We start from the raw sequence: 16,986 nt of genomic DNA on the forward strand, positions 1-16,986 counted from the left end.
TTAGGGACGGATGGTCCTAGGCTTCAGGTTTCCGGGAAGTCTCTCAGGGGAGGGCGGTGCATAAGAGGGGCAGGGCGGGACTGACCACCCGGTCCCGCCCCTGCTTTCTCTGTTCGCTGTGATAAAGCCCCGGCGCAGTCCCACCGAGGCGAGTCGGCTCTGTTCACGAGCGCCAGCACCATGCCTATGATACTGGGTTACTGGAACATCCGCGGGGTGAGCGAGGGTTTTTCCTGGCGGCTGGAAGGGGAGGCGAGGCGGGGACCAGTGGAGCAGATGGGGTGCAGTTGCACGGGGTGGATCCAGTTCTGGATTTGCTGGATTAGCCGGCAGGGAGTCTCAGCGCTCAGCTCTCAAACTTCTGAGAACGTGTACGTGTTTACGCATTAGCTTGCTTGCACGTGAGTGTGCGTGCTTGGGAATTGGTGGTCACAGGGGCGGGGGGTGGTCACCCGGAGGAGATGAAGTCATACAGCAGGGGTCTCTAAATCTCTGACCTGCACCTTGGGCTCTCTCTCCCAGCTGGCTCACCCCATCCGCCTGCTCCTGGAATACACAGACTCAAGCTATGAGGAGAAGAAATACACCATGGGGGACGGTAATGGCACCCCTCGGGTTCAGGTCCCTTCCGGGCTTCTGTTGATTGGTGCCCAGCAACTCGAGCTCGGCTATTCTGACTACACAGAACTGGTGTTGAGTTCTCCGGAACTCCTCCTGCTGGACTCTTTCCCAAAACGACTGGGGAGGGTGCAACGTGATCTTGTAACACAGGATTTGGGGAGTGGAGTTTCTGGTTATCCCTCTGTTTATGTTTGGTTTGGGTTCCCTATTAAGGCTTGCCAAAACCATGTGAAAGCCTTAGTCATGTAGGTCCAGGACCCCTACTACAGATTTCTCCTCCACCCTCCTCCTCCCAAACCTTGGGATCTAAGATAGTGGCTCAGATTCCAGATCCACCATCTCCAGGGTCTTGTCCCTGACCCGTTGGGAGCATCCTGGGAAAGGGAGGTTGGACTCAGGAGAGGTTTGTTTTCACATCATCTTTTCTTCACAGCTCCCGACTATGACAGAAGCCAGTGGCTGAATGAGAAATTCAAGCTGGGCCTGGACTTTCCCAATGTAGGTGTGGGGGACGGGATGGTTGGGGCAAGTGATTGAATCCCTTCCTTATCTACATGCCCTGCTTAGAGTTTCTGGGCTCAGTGCATCTGCTACTCTCATTCCTGGCTCCATACTGTGTTTCTGGGATGATCTGTGTCCCAGATCATTCATTCATTGAACAGTATATTTACATAGGGATTCCTAAGGACAGTTACAGTGAGTGCCAAATATCTTATATCCCTAAATTAGGGAGAGGGGACTGAGACCTGGTGTCTCTCTTGATTTTCCTTGATTGTCCATCCAGCTGCCCTACTTGATCGATGGGCCTCACAAGATCACCCAGAGCAACGCCATCCTGCGCTACCTTGCCCGCAAGCACAACCTGTGTGAGTGGGGCTGGCTGCAGGGTGTGGGGGATGGTTGCTGTGTCCCTGACTTGGCTGGGGTGGGAGGCTGAGGGTGCACCTCTGTTGCATGGACTACAGGTGGGGAGACAGAAGAGGAGAAGATTCGTGTGGACATTTTGGAGAACCAGATTATGGACGTCCGCATGCATTTCATCATGCTCTGCTACAACCCTGACTTTGTGAGTCTCCCACTGTGTGGACCAGACATGGTTAGAGAGTTGAAGTTTTCCCTTCGCATCTTCAGTGGACCTATATGCTATTTGCATTAAGTAGTAGTAGGGATTCTCCATGCTTTCCTGTTCTACCAACAGAGTGACATTCATAAAACAGCATCTTGACAAACAGACTTGAAACAATCCCCACCATTCTTAAGATAGGGTTCAGACTCCCCAGCTTAAACAGTCTCTTCATAGACATTCATGTGTACTTTAAAACCCCTTGCATTCCTGTCCCTGACCTCTTCCACGGCCCTTCACATCATTTGCCTCCTGCTGGAGCACAGAGACTCAACCCATGACAAAGGGAAGTACAGGTTAGGGGAGTGGAATGTGGCCTGGTCTTCAGATGTTTGCACAGTGGCGTCCCTGACTCCAGCATGAATGAGGACTTTTCCTAAGGGGCAGCTCAGAGTCCTCCAGAAAAGCTCTGTCCTTTCCCTTCCTCCTTTCAATATCAAACACATCTCAGCTTTATGCACACTATTCAAATGTCTATTTGGAACTTCTGCCACCCCACTAGGTAGAACGTTGTCTATTTTCCTGGGTACCTGCCAGATACTGAGACACTCCTGAGTCTGACTCCCAGGAGGTGGTTTGGACCCATGAATGATGAAAGACAGTTTTAGGGATCATGTTGTGTTCCTGTCTGACTTCGCATCACTCTGAGAGATGGGAGATGCTACCAGATAGGAGTCTAAGCAGTGGTGTTGCAGGAATGAAAACCTCACCCTGACACAGGCTGAGGGAAGTTGGCGGCCAAGCCCTGGCAGGTGGGCCATGCACACCACTGCTGATGCCAGCCCCTCAGGCAGGGAGCTCCTGTCAGAGGGTGGTGACAGCTGATTTCTGCCTCAGGAGAAAAAGAAGCCTGAGTACTTGGAGGCCATGCCTGAGATGATAAAGCTGTTCTCACAGTTCCTGGGGAAGCGGCCCTGGTTTGCAGGGGACAAGGTAAAAGGGGAGGAGTCTGGAGGTGTCACTCTTTCCAGGGTAGAGATTTTCATGCCCACTCATCCTCAGCTTTCTGCAGATCACCTACGTGGATTTCATCACTTATGATGTCCTGGACCAGCACCGTGTATTTGAACCCAAGTGCCTGGAGGCATTCCCAAACCTGAAGGACTTCATGTCCCGCTTTGAGGTGATGCTCCTGCTCTTTTTCACTCTTCAATGCCCTTTTTCCTTTCTGCTTTCCGGGAAGTATTTTTGAATCCCATCGGTTACAAAAAGAACAAGGAGTACATTTTGAATTCTGGATTTCTGTTAGGACCCGTGGCCACATGTTATCTCCACTGTGACAAATTTATTGACACAACAACCTGCAAGGCTTTAGATAGAATTACCAGGCACGTTGGACAGAGATGGAAACTGGGTCTGTAGAGAGGAAGTCATTTGTTCAAGGTCCCAGGGCCAGTGGACACTGTGCTGGGCTCTCTGTCAGCCTTGGCTTCTAAGGCCCTGGTGGGTGTCTGTCCTGCCTTCTGTCAGAAGGAGCAACCTCAGGCCCTCATGCAGCCTGGGTTTCACAGCCCAGGATACTGTGCAGGGGGAGAGCGAGGCAGGGTGTGTGCAGCTGGAGGTGGGAGGCTGAGGTGAGGCTGGGGGACTGGCAGAGCAAGGCCCAGACAGTGTTGAGAGCTGCTCTGCAATAGGCTTGGCTCCATCAGATGCCACCCAGGGAAGCACTGGGACCCCAGGGTGGTGACTGGTGCTTATGAGTACACATGTGGGGACCCTTGGGGACTTTATTATGGCTCTTTGGATGGTTGGGATCTTGCTTTCAGCCGTCATCCTCTCTCCTCATGAATATCTCAAGTGTTCTGTGTGTGAGCTGGGGTCGTACACTGATTTTCACTCCTATTCAGTGTCTCTTCCACATGAGCTTTGGTGTCAGGCCCAGTGGACATGTATGGAGGCCCCATCCTGGGACCGAGTGCAGCAGGGAACAGCAGGCACCTGTTGAGTTGCCAGTGGTGCCACATCGTTGCTGAGGAGGACAACCTGCATATCACCTCAGAAAAAAAAAAAAAAAAAGATCTCCCTAGGTCCACTTTTTGTCACCAACAAAACCTACTTTGGTGCTGATCTGAAGAGGGCCAGCGAGCTCCCTTCTCTTCCCAATCCTCATGTCACGATGCGCTTCCTCAGCTACTTCTCATCAGCTCTGGCCCTGGTGCCTGCTGAGTGGCCTTTGGGTTTATCCAAGAGCTGGCAGGACTGTGGGAAGGAAGCACTGGAGGGGGCGGGGACTGGAGAGCTTCAGCCTGAGACCTCCTGAGCCTGACTTGTTGGCTAGAGGCAGCCCTGCATCTCCTTGAACGTGATCTCCACAGTCACTCTCCTGATAGGAAGGCACGATATAACTAAGAGCGAGATGGCCTGGGTAGTGGAAGAGTTGGAAATGAGTTAGTTTGGGCTTAGTAGCTTGGGATCTGGTACTAGGTGGAGACATTTGGACTTTCTATTCTCAGGAAACAGATTAGATTGCTGCCCAGCAGTTCTTTGTGGCTCTTCCCTATGTCTCTGATCATCCAAAAAATTCTCGTGAAATTATGTTGTGAGTCACTCGGTGAGGTCTTTACTCTCTTCCAACAGGCAACGGATTGTTCTCTGCTCCTTTGTCCTGGTAGATCCCGTCTCTGTGTGAAATACAGGCATGAATAATTCTTAATGCCTAAAGGACAATGTTTGTGCAAAGGGGAGTGACAGGGCCTCCTGTCGGGGCACAGGAAGGGAGTGGAGCAGAGAGTACAGAACTGGAAAGGCAAGAGCCAGGCTCTCTCCAGCCCCTCCCACTTTCTAGCTGTGTGAGCATGAGGAAGTTCCCTAAACCCTCTCCCTGCACCTCAGGTTCCCTCCTGATAGATGGTGAGACATGATCAATCTTGCTGGGTTGTTGAGTGGGTTTTCTAAGCTGCTTGCAATTTCTAGTGCATCTAATGCATTTTGCATAGGGTGCATACTCTCTTCAGTCACTGCAAACTGAAGAATGTCCCTGAAGGGTGTCCTTCCAGACCCCAGAAACTGTGGTGACTGTGCGCTGCTCAGCACTGGAGCTCTCCTGGCAGGGCTGCTCCTGCACTGGGGCTGCTCCAGCCCAGTGGGACAGCAGCCCTGAGCTCCTGCTTCCTCTTGCCACTCACAGGGCCTGAAGAAGATCTCTGACTACATGAAGTCCAGCCGCTTCCTCCCAACACCTATGTATTCCAAGATGGCCACATGGGGCAACAAGTAAGAGGCTGTTAACACCCAGACTGAGAGGAAGAAGCCATCCTTGCCCCTGCTGGCCCCGGGTTCCTCACACAGCTGGCTCTCTGCACCCAGGCACCAGTCTTCTCAGTCCTTGCTCCTCTTTCCACTCCCTCCTCCTCTGCAAGGCCTCCTTGGCTCCCTTTCTTCTACTCAATCCCTCCTCCTTTGGAACCTCTGCCTGCTTCATTTCGCATTCTTCTTCAGCACTGTCCCTTCCCTCTTGCTTCTCTGTGCCCTAAATTCAACCATGAATCCTTGGCTCTGATTTGCAGAGCTGACTTCACCCCTGCTCCTGAGAACTGTCTGAAAATCCAGTATTCCCTTGTGTGCAGCTCAGACCCCAGAGCGGCAGCTGATCCCAATAAAGCCTGAAACACACCTGCTGGCATTTTGTTTCATTCCAAGTTTTCCTCCCTGGATTTGCCAAGTGTCACTGCCATTCCCATGGGATTTGATACTAGAAATGGCTGGAGGGTTCACAAGGATTCTGGCAGGATGGAGGGGGTTTGATAGTCCTGGTTTCTGTTTCTAATACCCTCAAAGCTGGTGGCCCCGGGAGGCTCTTTAGAGGATTTGAGGTGTGACTGTCCTCCTTGGATCTCAGTTCATTGTTCTATGTCCCTATAAAAGACCCCTCTTGCCTGGTGCTCACCTCTGTTTCCCTTTGAGCTCCCTGCCAAACAGCCTTGCCTGGTCCTCAGTGAAGACTCGACCCCACTTGCTCAGCATTTGTTTAATTGCCTTTGGCTCCCTGTACTCGCCACCTTTCCCTGCTACTCCTGAGGGACTGACTCATGTCCCTGGTATAGGATAGGTTACCAGGATGCTTGTGGGGTCTGAAGGGGTCTGAGACTTCCTGGTCCCATTTCTGACACCCTCAGAGCAGGCAGCCTAGGAGGGCGTCTAGAGAATAAAGGACCCCTTTATGCATGCAATCTTGCTTCCTCCTGTGGTCATGGAATCCTTCCACAGGACAATAGGGCTGTGGCTCACAGTGAGCAGGGACCAGGGTAGCGGGTCCCCAGCAGGGAGACCAGGACCCTTCTTGCCGCTATGAAATGGTTGGTGCCCATCTCTTAAGTGTCCATCATCCTGGCTCTACTCAATTTTCTAGATGCCTTCAAGGTGTCCTTCTGGGCTTCCTCCACACCTGGCACGGGGACCATCTTTCTTGGTTAGTCCCTCTTAGCCTACAAGCTTGGTATATCGATCTCTGTGCTCACTCTTTGTTACTTGTTACTGTCTGTGTTTCCTCCATGGGAAGAATCACTGTGGATGACTCTCCCTGTCAGTGAATCTCCCTGTGTTAAGCTCAGTTGACCATCTCAGCCTGTGACTCAGGCAATTCCTGGGAAACAGGTCAAGGCTGAGCTTGTGGCAGACCCAGCCTTTGTTTGCCTCAGGATAATGTAACGAGCTGTGATTGTGCTCTACTTCCATCACCTCACGTGGTGCTGGTTTCTTGATGTCCAAGGAACTGTACTGAGGGCTGCCCTGAGAGCTAGTAAAACATTTTGTTTGGGGTGTCTGCCGCCATGTTTCCAGAAGAAATGGGCATCTTGAGTCAGTAGGTTGAGTAGAGAAGACACTTCTCACTATTGGAGGAGGCCATCACCAAACAGGGAAGACCCTGGATGGAAGAAATAGTGAGAGGACATGTGAATATGCCATCGTCATGCCTGTGACATCCCTCATCTGCTCTGGGCCATCTGTGCTCCTTGTTCTTGGAATTTTAGACTTGACCTGGGATGTACCCCAGCACCTGCCTCCAATCAGCCCTGCACTGAGGTCTGTAGCCTGGGACCGAATACACCACAGGCTTCCTGTCTTTGTCCACTGGTAGAGGGGAGATCATGGGATCCATACACCTCCATGACTGCATGAGCCAATTCCCATAATAAATAAGGCATGCATGCATACCACATAAAACAATATGTCTATACCTTTTATTGATTCCGTTTCTCAAATAACTGTGAGTCGTACACACAACAAACAAATACACACATTGGTCACAAACATCAGTGACCAGTTTGGTATAGTCACACATTGTCCCAAATACTAGAGCATGCTCATTTATTTGGGGGCTTTTCCTATTTGTCATGGACTCGCAGAGGTGTCTGAAAGCTCAGCACTCAGGGGGCTTGGAGGGAAGATATCTCCTTTTGGAGGTAAGGTACTTATCTTTCTCCTGGTAATGCTACAGACAGCTGGGTTCTTGTCCCAAACACCAACCCGAAAGTGAGGACAAGGTTTTGAGAGAAAGGAAAAATTGATTTCCTTGCTTTGCTGGCCCAGGAGAAACTCCAGGGACCCTTGTTCCAGGTGCATCAGGGGAACAGAGGACTTTAAAGGTGATCCAAAGGCTACCTTCCAGGGGTGCCCCATCAGGGGTCGTGATTCAGCTGTAGCCTTGAAAGATGGCTGTTTCTTAGTTCTTGTGGTGCCACTCCTCTATGATGGACATACTTCATCCTTGTGGTGTGTGTGTGTTACAGACAAGTAACTTGGCCTAGGTGTGGAAGAAGGGTAATATGGCTTCTCAAGGTTAGGAAGGGGGAGAAGGAGATAAGAAAGGAAAAAAACCCAGAAAGTCCACATCAGGGTCACGTTCATAGCACAAAGTGGCCCCTGTTACAATAAATGTTCCCATTCATCACCGGAATTTCAAGGGCATTAAGAGGAAAATCATCTGTCTCTGGTCAGATGATTGCGTTGGGGACAAGAACCCAGGTCTTTGTCGGTTCTTAAGGGAGGGTGAACATGGGAAAGGACCTGCTGGCTAGGTGACTGCAAACCTGGATTTCTATGGCTGTGAATGTCATGAGAAGCTTATATATTCAAGATTTAGTGTCCCCTGCTCTGATATTAATTTCAGGGAGGGTCTCAGTTATGCCATTGTAAGTTGGAAGTGACTGGCAGGAGCTTTCTGCACACTCTTCTCAGACATGGTGGACATGTCTTGAAAAGAGCTGAGTTCTTCCTGTCTGGCCCTGGGCCAGCAGCTCTGGAGGAATGACCACTGTGGAGCTGGGTTCAGGCTGCCTGGCTCTGGGAAAGGGTGCTGGGTGATCACCAGACACCCCCTCTCTACCCTGAACCCTGGAAGTGCAGCTGCCCAGTCTCTCCAGCTGCTCTTGCCTGATGTGCAGCCTGAGGCCACAGGGCTGCCCCTGGGTCAGATTGTTCCTACTTCCTCCCTGCAGGCAGCACCCTGTAGCTGGTGTCCAAGGAGGGCCACTCAGGCCTCCTTCCTGCTCGCCAGCATTTCTAGGGCCCTGTTCCAGTTGTGGCTTTTGATCCAGGGTTTCTCGAGCTGGGCACAACTGCCAGTGTGGACCACATAATTCTTTGTCGTGGGCTCTGTGCTGTGCTGTGCATTGCAGGGTGTTAACTACACATCTGACCTTGAGAGGCTATTAGGGCTTCTTAGTTGGGACAATTGAAGAAATCTTTGAGCCTCCATGAATTCCGTGGGGGGATAGTCACCTCTTGTTACAGAGCAGTGATGTGGTGGATGGAGAATGCACTTTTAATAAAGAATTAAATAGAATTTTTTAAAAAAATTCAGTATTCTACTTTTGCAGGCAAGAGGAGCCTTTTCTCTTTTTTTAAATTGTACTGTGAATTGAGGCCAGAGGTGCTTCTGTACTGAGCCAAATCTTTCACTCTTTTTTTTTTTTTTTTCTTTTTTTGGGATACAGGCTCTAGGCTCTTGCTAAGTTGCTAAGGCCTTGCAACGTTGCTGAGGCTGGCTTGAACTTTGGTCCTTCTGCAGGAGTCTCCTGAGTCACTGGGATTAAAGGCATGTGCCACCATTTCTGGCTAACATGAGCCTTTTTTGACATAACTTTTATTTCAATTAGTATGTGTGTCATGGATCCCCTGGTGAATTTTTTAAAACTTTAATTTTGATATAGTCTCAGACTTGAGAAAATTTGCAAAAGAACACAAAGAACTCTGTACCCCAGCTGTTCAATGTGTCCTCTCTCCCTCCTCCCCACCTTCTTCTTTCTGTGTGACCCTCCCCAGCATGCTGGGAGGGGCACAGGGCGCTCTTGACCACAACACCATGTTCTTTCTCTAAGATGCCAGTGCCTGATAGTGGACCCAGACCACTGAGGGACAGGGCTTTGCAACTACCCCAGGGCAGGTCTCTCATGCCATACAAGGGTAGAGTTTGTGACAATTCATGGATCACGTTTCCTTTTAGGAAGATTGCGCATTCATATTGGAGTTCCTGGATATTATGTGATTTTGCCTGCTTATTTTTCTTCCTTATGCACCATCATTTCATTGAGATCTTTTTGCTTTTAGCCCATACTTGGTTATGTTTTTGTTGGTTTTACTTATTTGTAATATTCATGAGTAGAAGAGAAAGCATGCTTCGCCAATTTTAGAAGTCATTTGTATTAATCTTTAAATATTTTCTTAGCCCTGATATTTACTAACTAGAAATTTTCTTTTTGTTTTTGTTAGAAGAATGCTCTATCAATGATTCTAATCGTTTTGAATGTCAAACTATTGATTTTCTAAGCATATTGACGAAGTTCAGTATTTTTCTCTTTGGTATTGTTTCTTGTTTTTATGTTAAATCATGTTTTAATTCCTTCTTAATATCTGAGTGTGTTTAAACTAATTATTGTTATCTTAGAAATGGAAATTCTCCTCAATTCTAATTTGGCAGCATCTTGAGAATGGTGATATTTATTTATATTTCTGAGATAAGAAAATATGATGTATTTTCTGTATTATGTAAGTTTACGTAGACATTAGAAAAAAGTCTTAAAAATTTTTTCATTAATAATGTCATAATTAATTTGTTTATAAGTTTATATTTTTAATACCAAGGATTGAGCCCTAAAGCCCTCAACCACTGAGACATATCCCTAGCCCTTTTTATTTTTTTAAATTTGAGAAGGGGTTTTGCTAAGTTGCTAGGGATTTGGTAAGTTGCTAGGGATTCGCCAAGTTGCTGAGGCTAGTGTTAAACTTGTGATACTTCTGCCTCAGCCTCCTAAGCTACTTGGACTAGAGGCATGCACAAACATGCCCAGCCTCATCCCATGTACTTTGATTATCCCACAGTGTTCCTCTAATCAATTAGAACTGTTCTACACTGTACAGTCAGAGCACGTGGACATATAGGGGACCAGGCAACATTGGGGTGAATTTCTGTAAGGTCATATCCACTAACAATCCTTGCTTCCGATGACTTTCTAGGGTCCCTAATCCCCACTGCTCCCTAGTGCCATTCAGAGACCCATGCCACCTCTTGGGGTGATCTTCCTGGCCCCTGGGGCCCGCCTTGGGGAGCCTGCTGATCTCCTTCTTCTCCTTCTGCAGAGCTGACCTGCTCTGAAGGGCCTCGGTGCTCTGACTCCACCTTCTTAGCTCCTCAGAATCCTTGTCCTCCGCAGCCTGGCCTCCTTCTCCTGCACTTGACCTCTCTCCCTCTCTACTATGCTCAGTGTTTAAAAATGCTAGAATGTGTCTTATATTTCCAAAATCTGCCCCCTGCAGTTTCCTCCTGCTTTTCAGTCCTTAAGAGCCAAACTGCAGTCGACTTTATAGATGGCCTTAGTGCTGCGGCGTCTCTGTGTTGGCATCTCCACGAGTGCATTTTCAAAAAGGAGGGACCAAATGGATGAACACTAATGTACAGTGTCTATCCCACGTCTTTCAGAATTATGGTTCTAATCAATGTTAGCATTTAAAAGTTATTTTCTCAGGGATTTTTGTAGAATTTTATCTCAAGATAAGTGTTAGGTCAAGATGTAGATAGAACACTGAGAAAGTAAAAACCTTTAAAGCGTCATGAGATACAGCAGATCCCAACGCCAGTCACTGTGTGTGTGTGTGTCAGTCACTGTGTGTGTGTGTGTGTGTGTGCGTGCGCCTACATGCATGCACATACAGGCACAGGCACGTGTAGGCACAGGCATATGCACGTGTCCACTTGCACTTGGTGGGATGGTCCTACTCTGGGCCTGCCTAAGGGCAATTCATTTTGGGGCCCGCCACTGCATCCTGAGCCTGAACACAGTCTGATGATTGAGAGGGGAGAACTAAACCTGCCTGAATGTGAAGGCAGCACTTGCAACAGGCTTTGCTCTCTGCCAGCCCAGTAAGGTAGCCTCAGAGCTCCCCTCTTCACAGAGACCTGCGAAGCATGTGACATCCAGACGACCTCTGTCTGAGCTTCTCCACCCCTACTGAATACTTTGTCTTGGTCAGGGAAGCCTTTCCTGACATGCTGGGGTTACTCCCTGCCATCCCAGCAAAGTGTTAGCTAATTTACAAATTTTATTTCCGGCAGAGCGACAATCTTACCCTTGAACATGCAAACCCATTTCATTTGTAGCTGCACTTTCCTGTTTTCATCCTCTTGTTGTGTCTTATGCAATCCTTTACACAGGGCAAAACTGACCACAGAGCAATTTGTCCCACCTTTCTTCATTTAGAAACAGTCTTTTGCCTTCAAGGAAGAAAAGTTGGGAGGAAGAACAGTGTTCTTGTATAGGACCTTGTCCTGGTGAGAGTTGCTCCACAGGTCCCAGATCCCAGAGTTACATCAAAGGCCATTTGAGACACCTCTTATACCAAGAGCACACATGAGTCAGGAGCCAGGGCCAGGGCCAGAATATAGGGACCCGGACAGCTGAGGTCTGGCCCTGGCCTACCTGTGTCTTGTGTGGAGTCCTCCAGGGTCTCCTATGGACCCCTCCTGTTTCCATTAGGAAGCAGGAGAGATGTCTGCTCCTTGGAGAACGTGACCTTCCACCCGGCTCTCACCACAGCACTTGTGACCACTGCACTTGTGACTATTGTGAGTGCACCGTTCATCCACTGACGGGTCTGTCTCCAAGCACACTGCCACTCCCTGTGCACCCAGCAGAGGGGGTAGGAGGGAGCCGCTGGTGGGGATGGGCAGCAGGCCAGCAGAACACTGCTTTTGATTTCTGCACATCCAGACCGGTCCCCGGACCTTCATAGCTGGGGCGGTATTAGATCCTACTTGTCCCTCCGCTGGGCCACAGTTTACTCTCAGGGGTCTGTGATTGGAGGATTCAGGAGGTGGGGTAGGGCCGGACCAACAGATAAACACTGATCACAACAAGTCCCCACTTTTCTGCTCGCCAGAGGCTCTCAGAACTGAAGGCCATCCTGACAGAGGCCTGTCTGCTAAGTACACAGCACCATGCCTATGATACTGGGTTATTGGGACGTCCGTGGGGTAAGCAAAGGTCCTTTGGCAGGTGGGATGGGGATGAGGGACTAGGCTGTGCAGATCAGCTTGGGGTAGTGGGTTCTAGAACATTGATCCTCTTTAGGATTTTCTGGAGTCCCCGGCCTGTCCCTGACAGGAGGCCTGTGCCAGACTCTGTGTGTGTGTGTGTTTGTGTGTGTGTGTGTCCCCACTGGCATGAGTGCTGGTGATAGGTGTAGGGTGGTAGGGAGAGGGCTCACCTGCAATTAATGAGTTCTTCTGTCTCTAACCTCTGCCATGACCATCTCTCCCAGCTTACTAACCCCATCCGCCTGCTCCTGGAATACACAGACTCAAACTATGAGGAGAAGAGATACACCATGGGGGACGGTAATGGCACCCTCCTGTTCAGACCCCTGCCCAGCTCCTCCTGCTGATTGGTGCAATGAGACCATGCCTGGCCACTCTGTGCTCAGGCCTACAACCCTCCTCCTGCTGGACCTAGGGCCTGATGCTTCCTGAATTTGAGGATACATCTTGGTCTGAAAAGGCATGATGTTGGCAGCAGAGTCCCAGATCCCTCTCCAAGAGCAACTGGGTTGGATTCCCCTTAAGGCTTGCCTGAACCTTTCGTAAGCCTTAGTAGTTTAGGATCCAACAGTAATTATGAGCATTGTCCTCTCTATACCCACCCAAATCTAGGAATGTGAGGCTGAGTGACTCAGATTTCACATTCACCTTCTCAGGGGTCTTATCCCTGATCCCTTGGGAGGATGCTGGGGAAGGGGGGTTGGACTCAGGGGAGGTTTGCTTTCACATCATCTTCTCCCCCACAGCTCCCAATTACGACAGAAGCCAGTGGCTGGATGAGAAATTCAAGCTGGGCCTGGACTTTCCCAATGTAGGTGGGGAGGATGGGGTGGTTGGGGAAAGTGAAGCCATCTTTGTCTCATCTCCTTGGTCCAGGGTAGAGTTTCTAGGGCCAGAGCTTCTCCTCAACTGACCTCATTGCTGTGTGTGTTACTCTTTGCCCCAACATCACCTCTGATGGATGGGTGTCTACACTGTCTTTGAGTGATGGTCTGTGTCCCAGATCATACACTTATTCCACAGTGTGTTTGTGTAGTGATTACCATGAGCCAGACACACTAATGCCAGGTCTCACATGTGCCCTAAATCAGGGAAGGGGGACTGGGATTAGGTGGCTCACCTGACCTTCCCTGGTTGTCCATCCAGCTGCCCTACTTGATTGACGGGTCTCACAGGATCACCCAGAGCAACGCCATCCTGCGCTACCTTGCCCGCAAGCACAACCTGTGTGAGTGGGGCTGGCTGCAGGGTGTGGGGGATGGTGGCCATGTCCCTGGCTTGGCTGGGTGGGAGGCTGAAGGTGTGTCCCTCTTGTGTGGGCCATAGGTGGGGAGACAGAAGAGGAGATGATTCGTGTGGACATTTTGGAGAACCAGGCTATGGACACTCGTGTACAACTTGCTGTGATCTGCTACAGCCCTGACTTTGTGAGTCACAGTTCTGGAGCAGACAGGATTTAGGGGATTTAAACCCGTGCTTTCACATCTCTATTGGTCCAGTTCAACATTTGGATTCCTTAGTGGTACTCCTTCTCCAAGCTTTCTTATCTTGCCAACAGACTGACTCTCATAACCTATGAAATCTTGTCATAGAAACACTGGTGGATCAGTTCTTACCACTCTTGGGGTACAGTCCAGACTCCAATATGACATCCAGTTTCTATACAGTAGAGTCAGGCATTCAGATTCTCTCCACCTTGACCTCTGCCATGGCCACTGTCTTCCACAGCTTCATACTACCTCCCTGCTCCTGGAATACAGAGATTGAAAACTCAAGAAGTAATAGACGAGGGAATGTAATGCACTCTTCTCTTCAGACATGTTTCCCCCATGTTTTGTCCTTGACACCAGCAGGTGTCAGAACCTTTCCCAATAAGCAGCTCAGAGTCATCCATCGAACTTTCCTTCTTTCTTGCAACATCAAACACTCCTTAACGTTATGCATGTTACTCAGATATGCATTTCATCCTTTAACCTCCTATTGGGTAGAACTTTGTTATATCTTCAGAGCTCTTTTAGTACTTTGCTTCTTCAAGTCCATAGCCTGCCATATACTCCTGAGTCTGACTCACGGGATATGTACTAGACCCACGAGTAGTGACAGTTTCAGGGACCATGTTGTGTTCCTGTCTGACTTTATATCACTCTGAGAGATCGGAATGCTACCAGATAGGAGTCTAAGCAGTGGTGTTGCAGGAATGAAAACCTCACCCTGACACAGGCTCAGGTGCATGGCAGGTGCTCAGCCCTGGCAGGTGGGCCATGCACACCACTGCTGATGCCAGCCCCTCAGGCAGGGAGCTCCTGTCTGAGGGTGGTGACAGCTGATTTCTGCCTCAGGAGAAAAAGAAGCCTGAGTTCTTGGAGACCCTGCCTGAGAAGATGAAGCTCTACTCACAGTTCCTGGGGAAGCGGCCCTGGTTTGCAGGGGACAAGGTAAAAGGGGAGGAGTCTGGAGGTGTCACTCTTTCCAGGGTAGAGATTTTCATGCCCACTCATCCTCAGCTTTCTGCAGATCACCTACGTGGATTTCATCACTTATGATGTCCTGGACCAGCACCTTCTATTTGAACCCAAGTGCCTGGAGGCATTCCCAAACCTGAAGGACTTCATGTCCCGCTTTGAGGTGATGCCCTGTTCTTCCTCACCCTTCAATGCCTCTTTTCCTTCCTGTTTTCCACGAGACTTTCCATATCTCAGAGGTTACAAAAGGAACAACTAGCACGTTTTGAGGCCTGGATTTTTTCCAGGACCTGTGCTCAAAAGTTACGTCTACCTTGACTAATTTATTGACACAGCAACCTGCAAGGCTTTAGATAGAATTACCAGGCACATTGGACAGAGATGGAAACTGGGACTGTAGAGGGGAAGTCTTTTGCTCAAGGTCCCAGTTCCAGTGGAGGCTGTGCTGGGCTCTCTGTCAGCCTTGGCTCCTAAGGCCCTGGTGGGTGTCTGTCCTGCCTTCTGTCAGAAGGAGCAACCTCAGGCCCTCATGCAGCCTGGGTTTCACAGCCCAGGATACTGTGCAGGGGGAGAGCGAGGCAGGGTGTGTGCAGCTGGAGGTGGGAGGCTGAGGTGAGGCTGGGGGACTGGCAGAGCAAGGCCCAGACAGTGTTGAGAGCTGCTCTGCAATGGGCTTGGCTCCATCAGATGCCACCCGGGGAAGCACCAGTGCTGGGTGAGTACATGTGGGGGACTTTGGGGGTTTTTTCCTCAGTTGTTCCATGTGGGTATTCTATGCCCTCCTTTTCATCATTTCTTCCTCTTCATTATCTCGCATGTTCTATTTTAAATGGTGCCACACTCTCACTTTAACTCTTATTCTCTGGGCATTCTCCTTTGTATCTAATGCTATATCTGGAGAGTAGGACTGTAAAGATGACCCCATGCTGGGACCAAGTCATGCAGGGAATGTCAAGCACCAGACTAGGAGATGCCCCTGGTGCTAGCTGGGTGCTAGGGAATGTGGTCTGGGCCTCACTCCACAGCTAATTAGGGTCACCCTGAGTCCACTTGTTTGTCATCAACAAAGCCTATTTTTTTTTTTAGAGATTTTAAAGATTTGAGAATTTGAGGCATTAGTTCAACTGGTTTTTCATCCTGGGATCTGAGTTCCTCTCTCCTCCCACTTCAGCTGAGAATGTACTTTGCTTCCCAGCTGGTTCTCATTAGCTCTGGCTCTCTTCCTGGGAGTGGCCTTGGAGCTTGTGTAAGAGCTGGCACAACTGTGGGGTCAAAGAGTGGGGGGGGGGGGGCGGAGCAGAGGGCTACAGCCTGAGGCTGGCTGGGCCTGGCTTGTGTGCAGGCAGCCCTGACACTATGAATCCTTCAGATGTGATCTGGGTATTTTTCCTGGTAAGGTTGGTGCACAGCACACCTGAGTATCATTCAACCTGTTTTGCTGTGCAGGAGATGGGGTAGTTTGGGGCACAGTGAAAACAGGCTCAGGTATCAGCTGGAGAAGTTTGAGCTTTTCTGATCCAGGTGGTGAATGGTTACAGCTGGCCAGTCCTTTCTTCGTGGGTGTAAGCTAAAATAACCAAAAAAGTCTCGGCACCGTGATGAAAGTACAAATAACCCGGACAGGACCAGACTTCATGGTTCAGCTATGCCTTTCCTTTAGCAGCGGAGTTAGGCACTGGATGGCTCACTATCTGGGTAGAAAATGGCTCTGAAGACAGGGGAGGTATGGTTTATATAGGTTACATTGGGGGATGTCTTAGTCCTTGCAGACTTTAACCGCAGGTGGGCAAAATGTTGCAAACATCTGGAACTTGCTCCTTTTGGGCACAGTTTTTAATTAAACAGTGTTTTTAGAGGGCAGGATGGAAGGTTCCAGGCTCAAAGTCCAGTGCTCACCTGACCTCCAGGGGTCATTGTATTGCCACCGGGAAGATCAATGTGAAGTTTCACTGACATGTCACTGAGAAACGATTTATTTATCAGAAGGATCCAAGGTTCAGCTTCCCTCTCCCACCCTCCTCCGGAGTCACACACTGTCTTGGGGGGCGGTTATCAATGGATCCTCTAGCATTCTTCATCCTGGATTTGCTGAGTCACTGGGTGACATCTGGGCTCTGCCAAGCTGCATAGGCTTGTTCTCAGCCCCTTTGTTCTGCCAGATCCTTCCTCCTTATCATTACCCAAATGCCAGGAGGCCTCAAGGTGAAAAAAGGAGAATGTTTGTGCGCATAGGGAGTGCCGGGGCCTCA

The 16,986-nt window shown here is 49.6% G+C and overlaps 2 protein-coding genes across 3 annotated transcripts in view; both read left to right on the forward strand.

Moving 5' to 3' along the window:
- The first annotated feature begins 73 nt into the window (after positions 1–73).
- On the forward strand, positions 74–5,356 carry LOC107158579 (glutathione S-transferase Mu 2). Its single transcript, XM_015505033.2, has 8 exons — positions 74–216; positions 523–598; positions 1,055–1,119; positions 1,406–1,487; positions 1,587–1,687; positions 2,582–2,677; positions 2,757–2,867; positions 4,872–5,356. The coding sequence occupies exons 1-8, from the start codon at positions 181–183 to the stop codon at positions 4,959–4,961; spliced, it is 657 nt and encodes a 218-aa protein (XP_015360519.1). The 5' UTR covers positions 74–180; the 3' UTR covers positions 4,962–5,356.
- Positions 5,357–11,967: 6,611 nt separating this feature from the next.
- The window catches only part of LOC107158576 (glutathione S-transferase Mu 1), a 32,941-nt gene continuing 27,922 nt past the window's right edge, over positions 11,968–16,986 (forward strand). For both annotated transcript variants that reach the window (XM_048815128.1, XM_015505032.2), the window contains exons 1-7: positions 11,968–12,212; positions 12,500–12,575; positions 13,022–13,086; positions 13,422–13,503; positions 13,602–13,702; positions 14,615–14,710; positions 14,790–14,900. In XM_048815128.1, the coding sequence (XP_048671085.1) occupies positions 12,177–12,212; positions 12,500–12,575; positions 13,022–13,086; positions 13,422–13,503; positions 13,602–13,702; positions 14,615–14,710; positions 14,790–14,900 (567 nt within the window). In that variant the 5' untranslated portion in view covers positions 11,968–12,176. The remainder of the gene's footprint in view (positions 12,213–12,499; positions 12,576–13,021; positions 13,087–13,421; positions 13,504–13,601; positions 13,703–14,614; positions 14,711–14,789; positions 14,901–16,986) is intronic.

The sequence above is a fragment of the Marmota marmota genome, unplaced genomic scaffold (genome assembly GCF_001458135.2).
Source record: "Marmota marmota marmota unplaced genomic scaffold, marMar, whole genome shotgun sequence".
NCBI lineage: Eukaryota > Metazoa > Chordata > Mammalia > Rodentia > Sciuridae > Marmota > Marmota marmota.

What these genes read in the sequence shown, in the direction of transcription:
- LOC107158579 (XM_015505033.2), top strand. Translation starts at nt 181, where the DNA reads ATGCCTATGATACTGGGTTACTGGAACATCCGCGGG. An exon ending in TGGGCCTGGACTTTCCCAAT is followed by an intron (nt 1,120 to 1,405) that starts GTAGGTGTGGGG and finishes TTGTCCATCCAG; the next exon opens with CTGCCCTACTTGATCGATGG. An exon ending in ACTTCATGTCCCGCTTTGAG is followed by an intron (nt 2,868 to 4,871) that starts GTGATGCTCCTG and finishes TGCCACTCACAG; the next exon opens with GGCCTGAAGAAGATCTCTGA.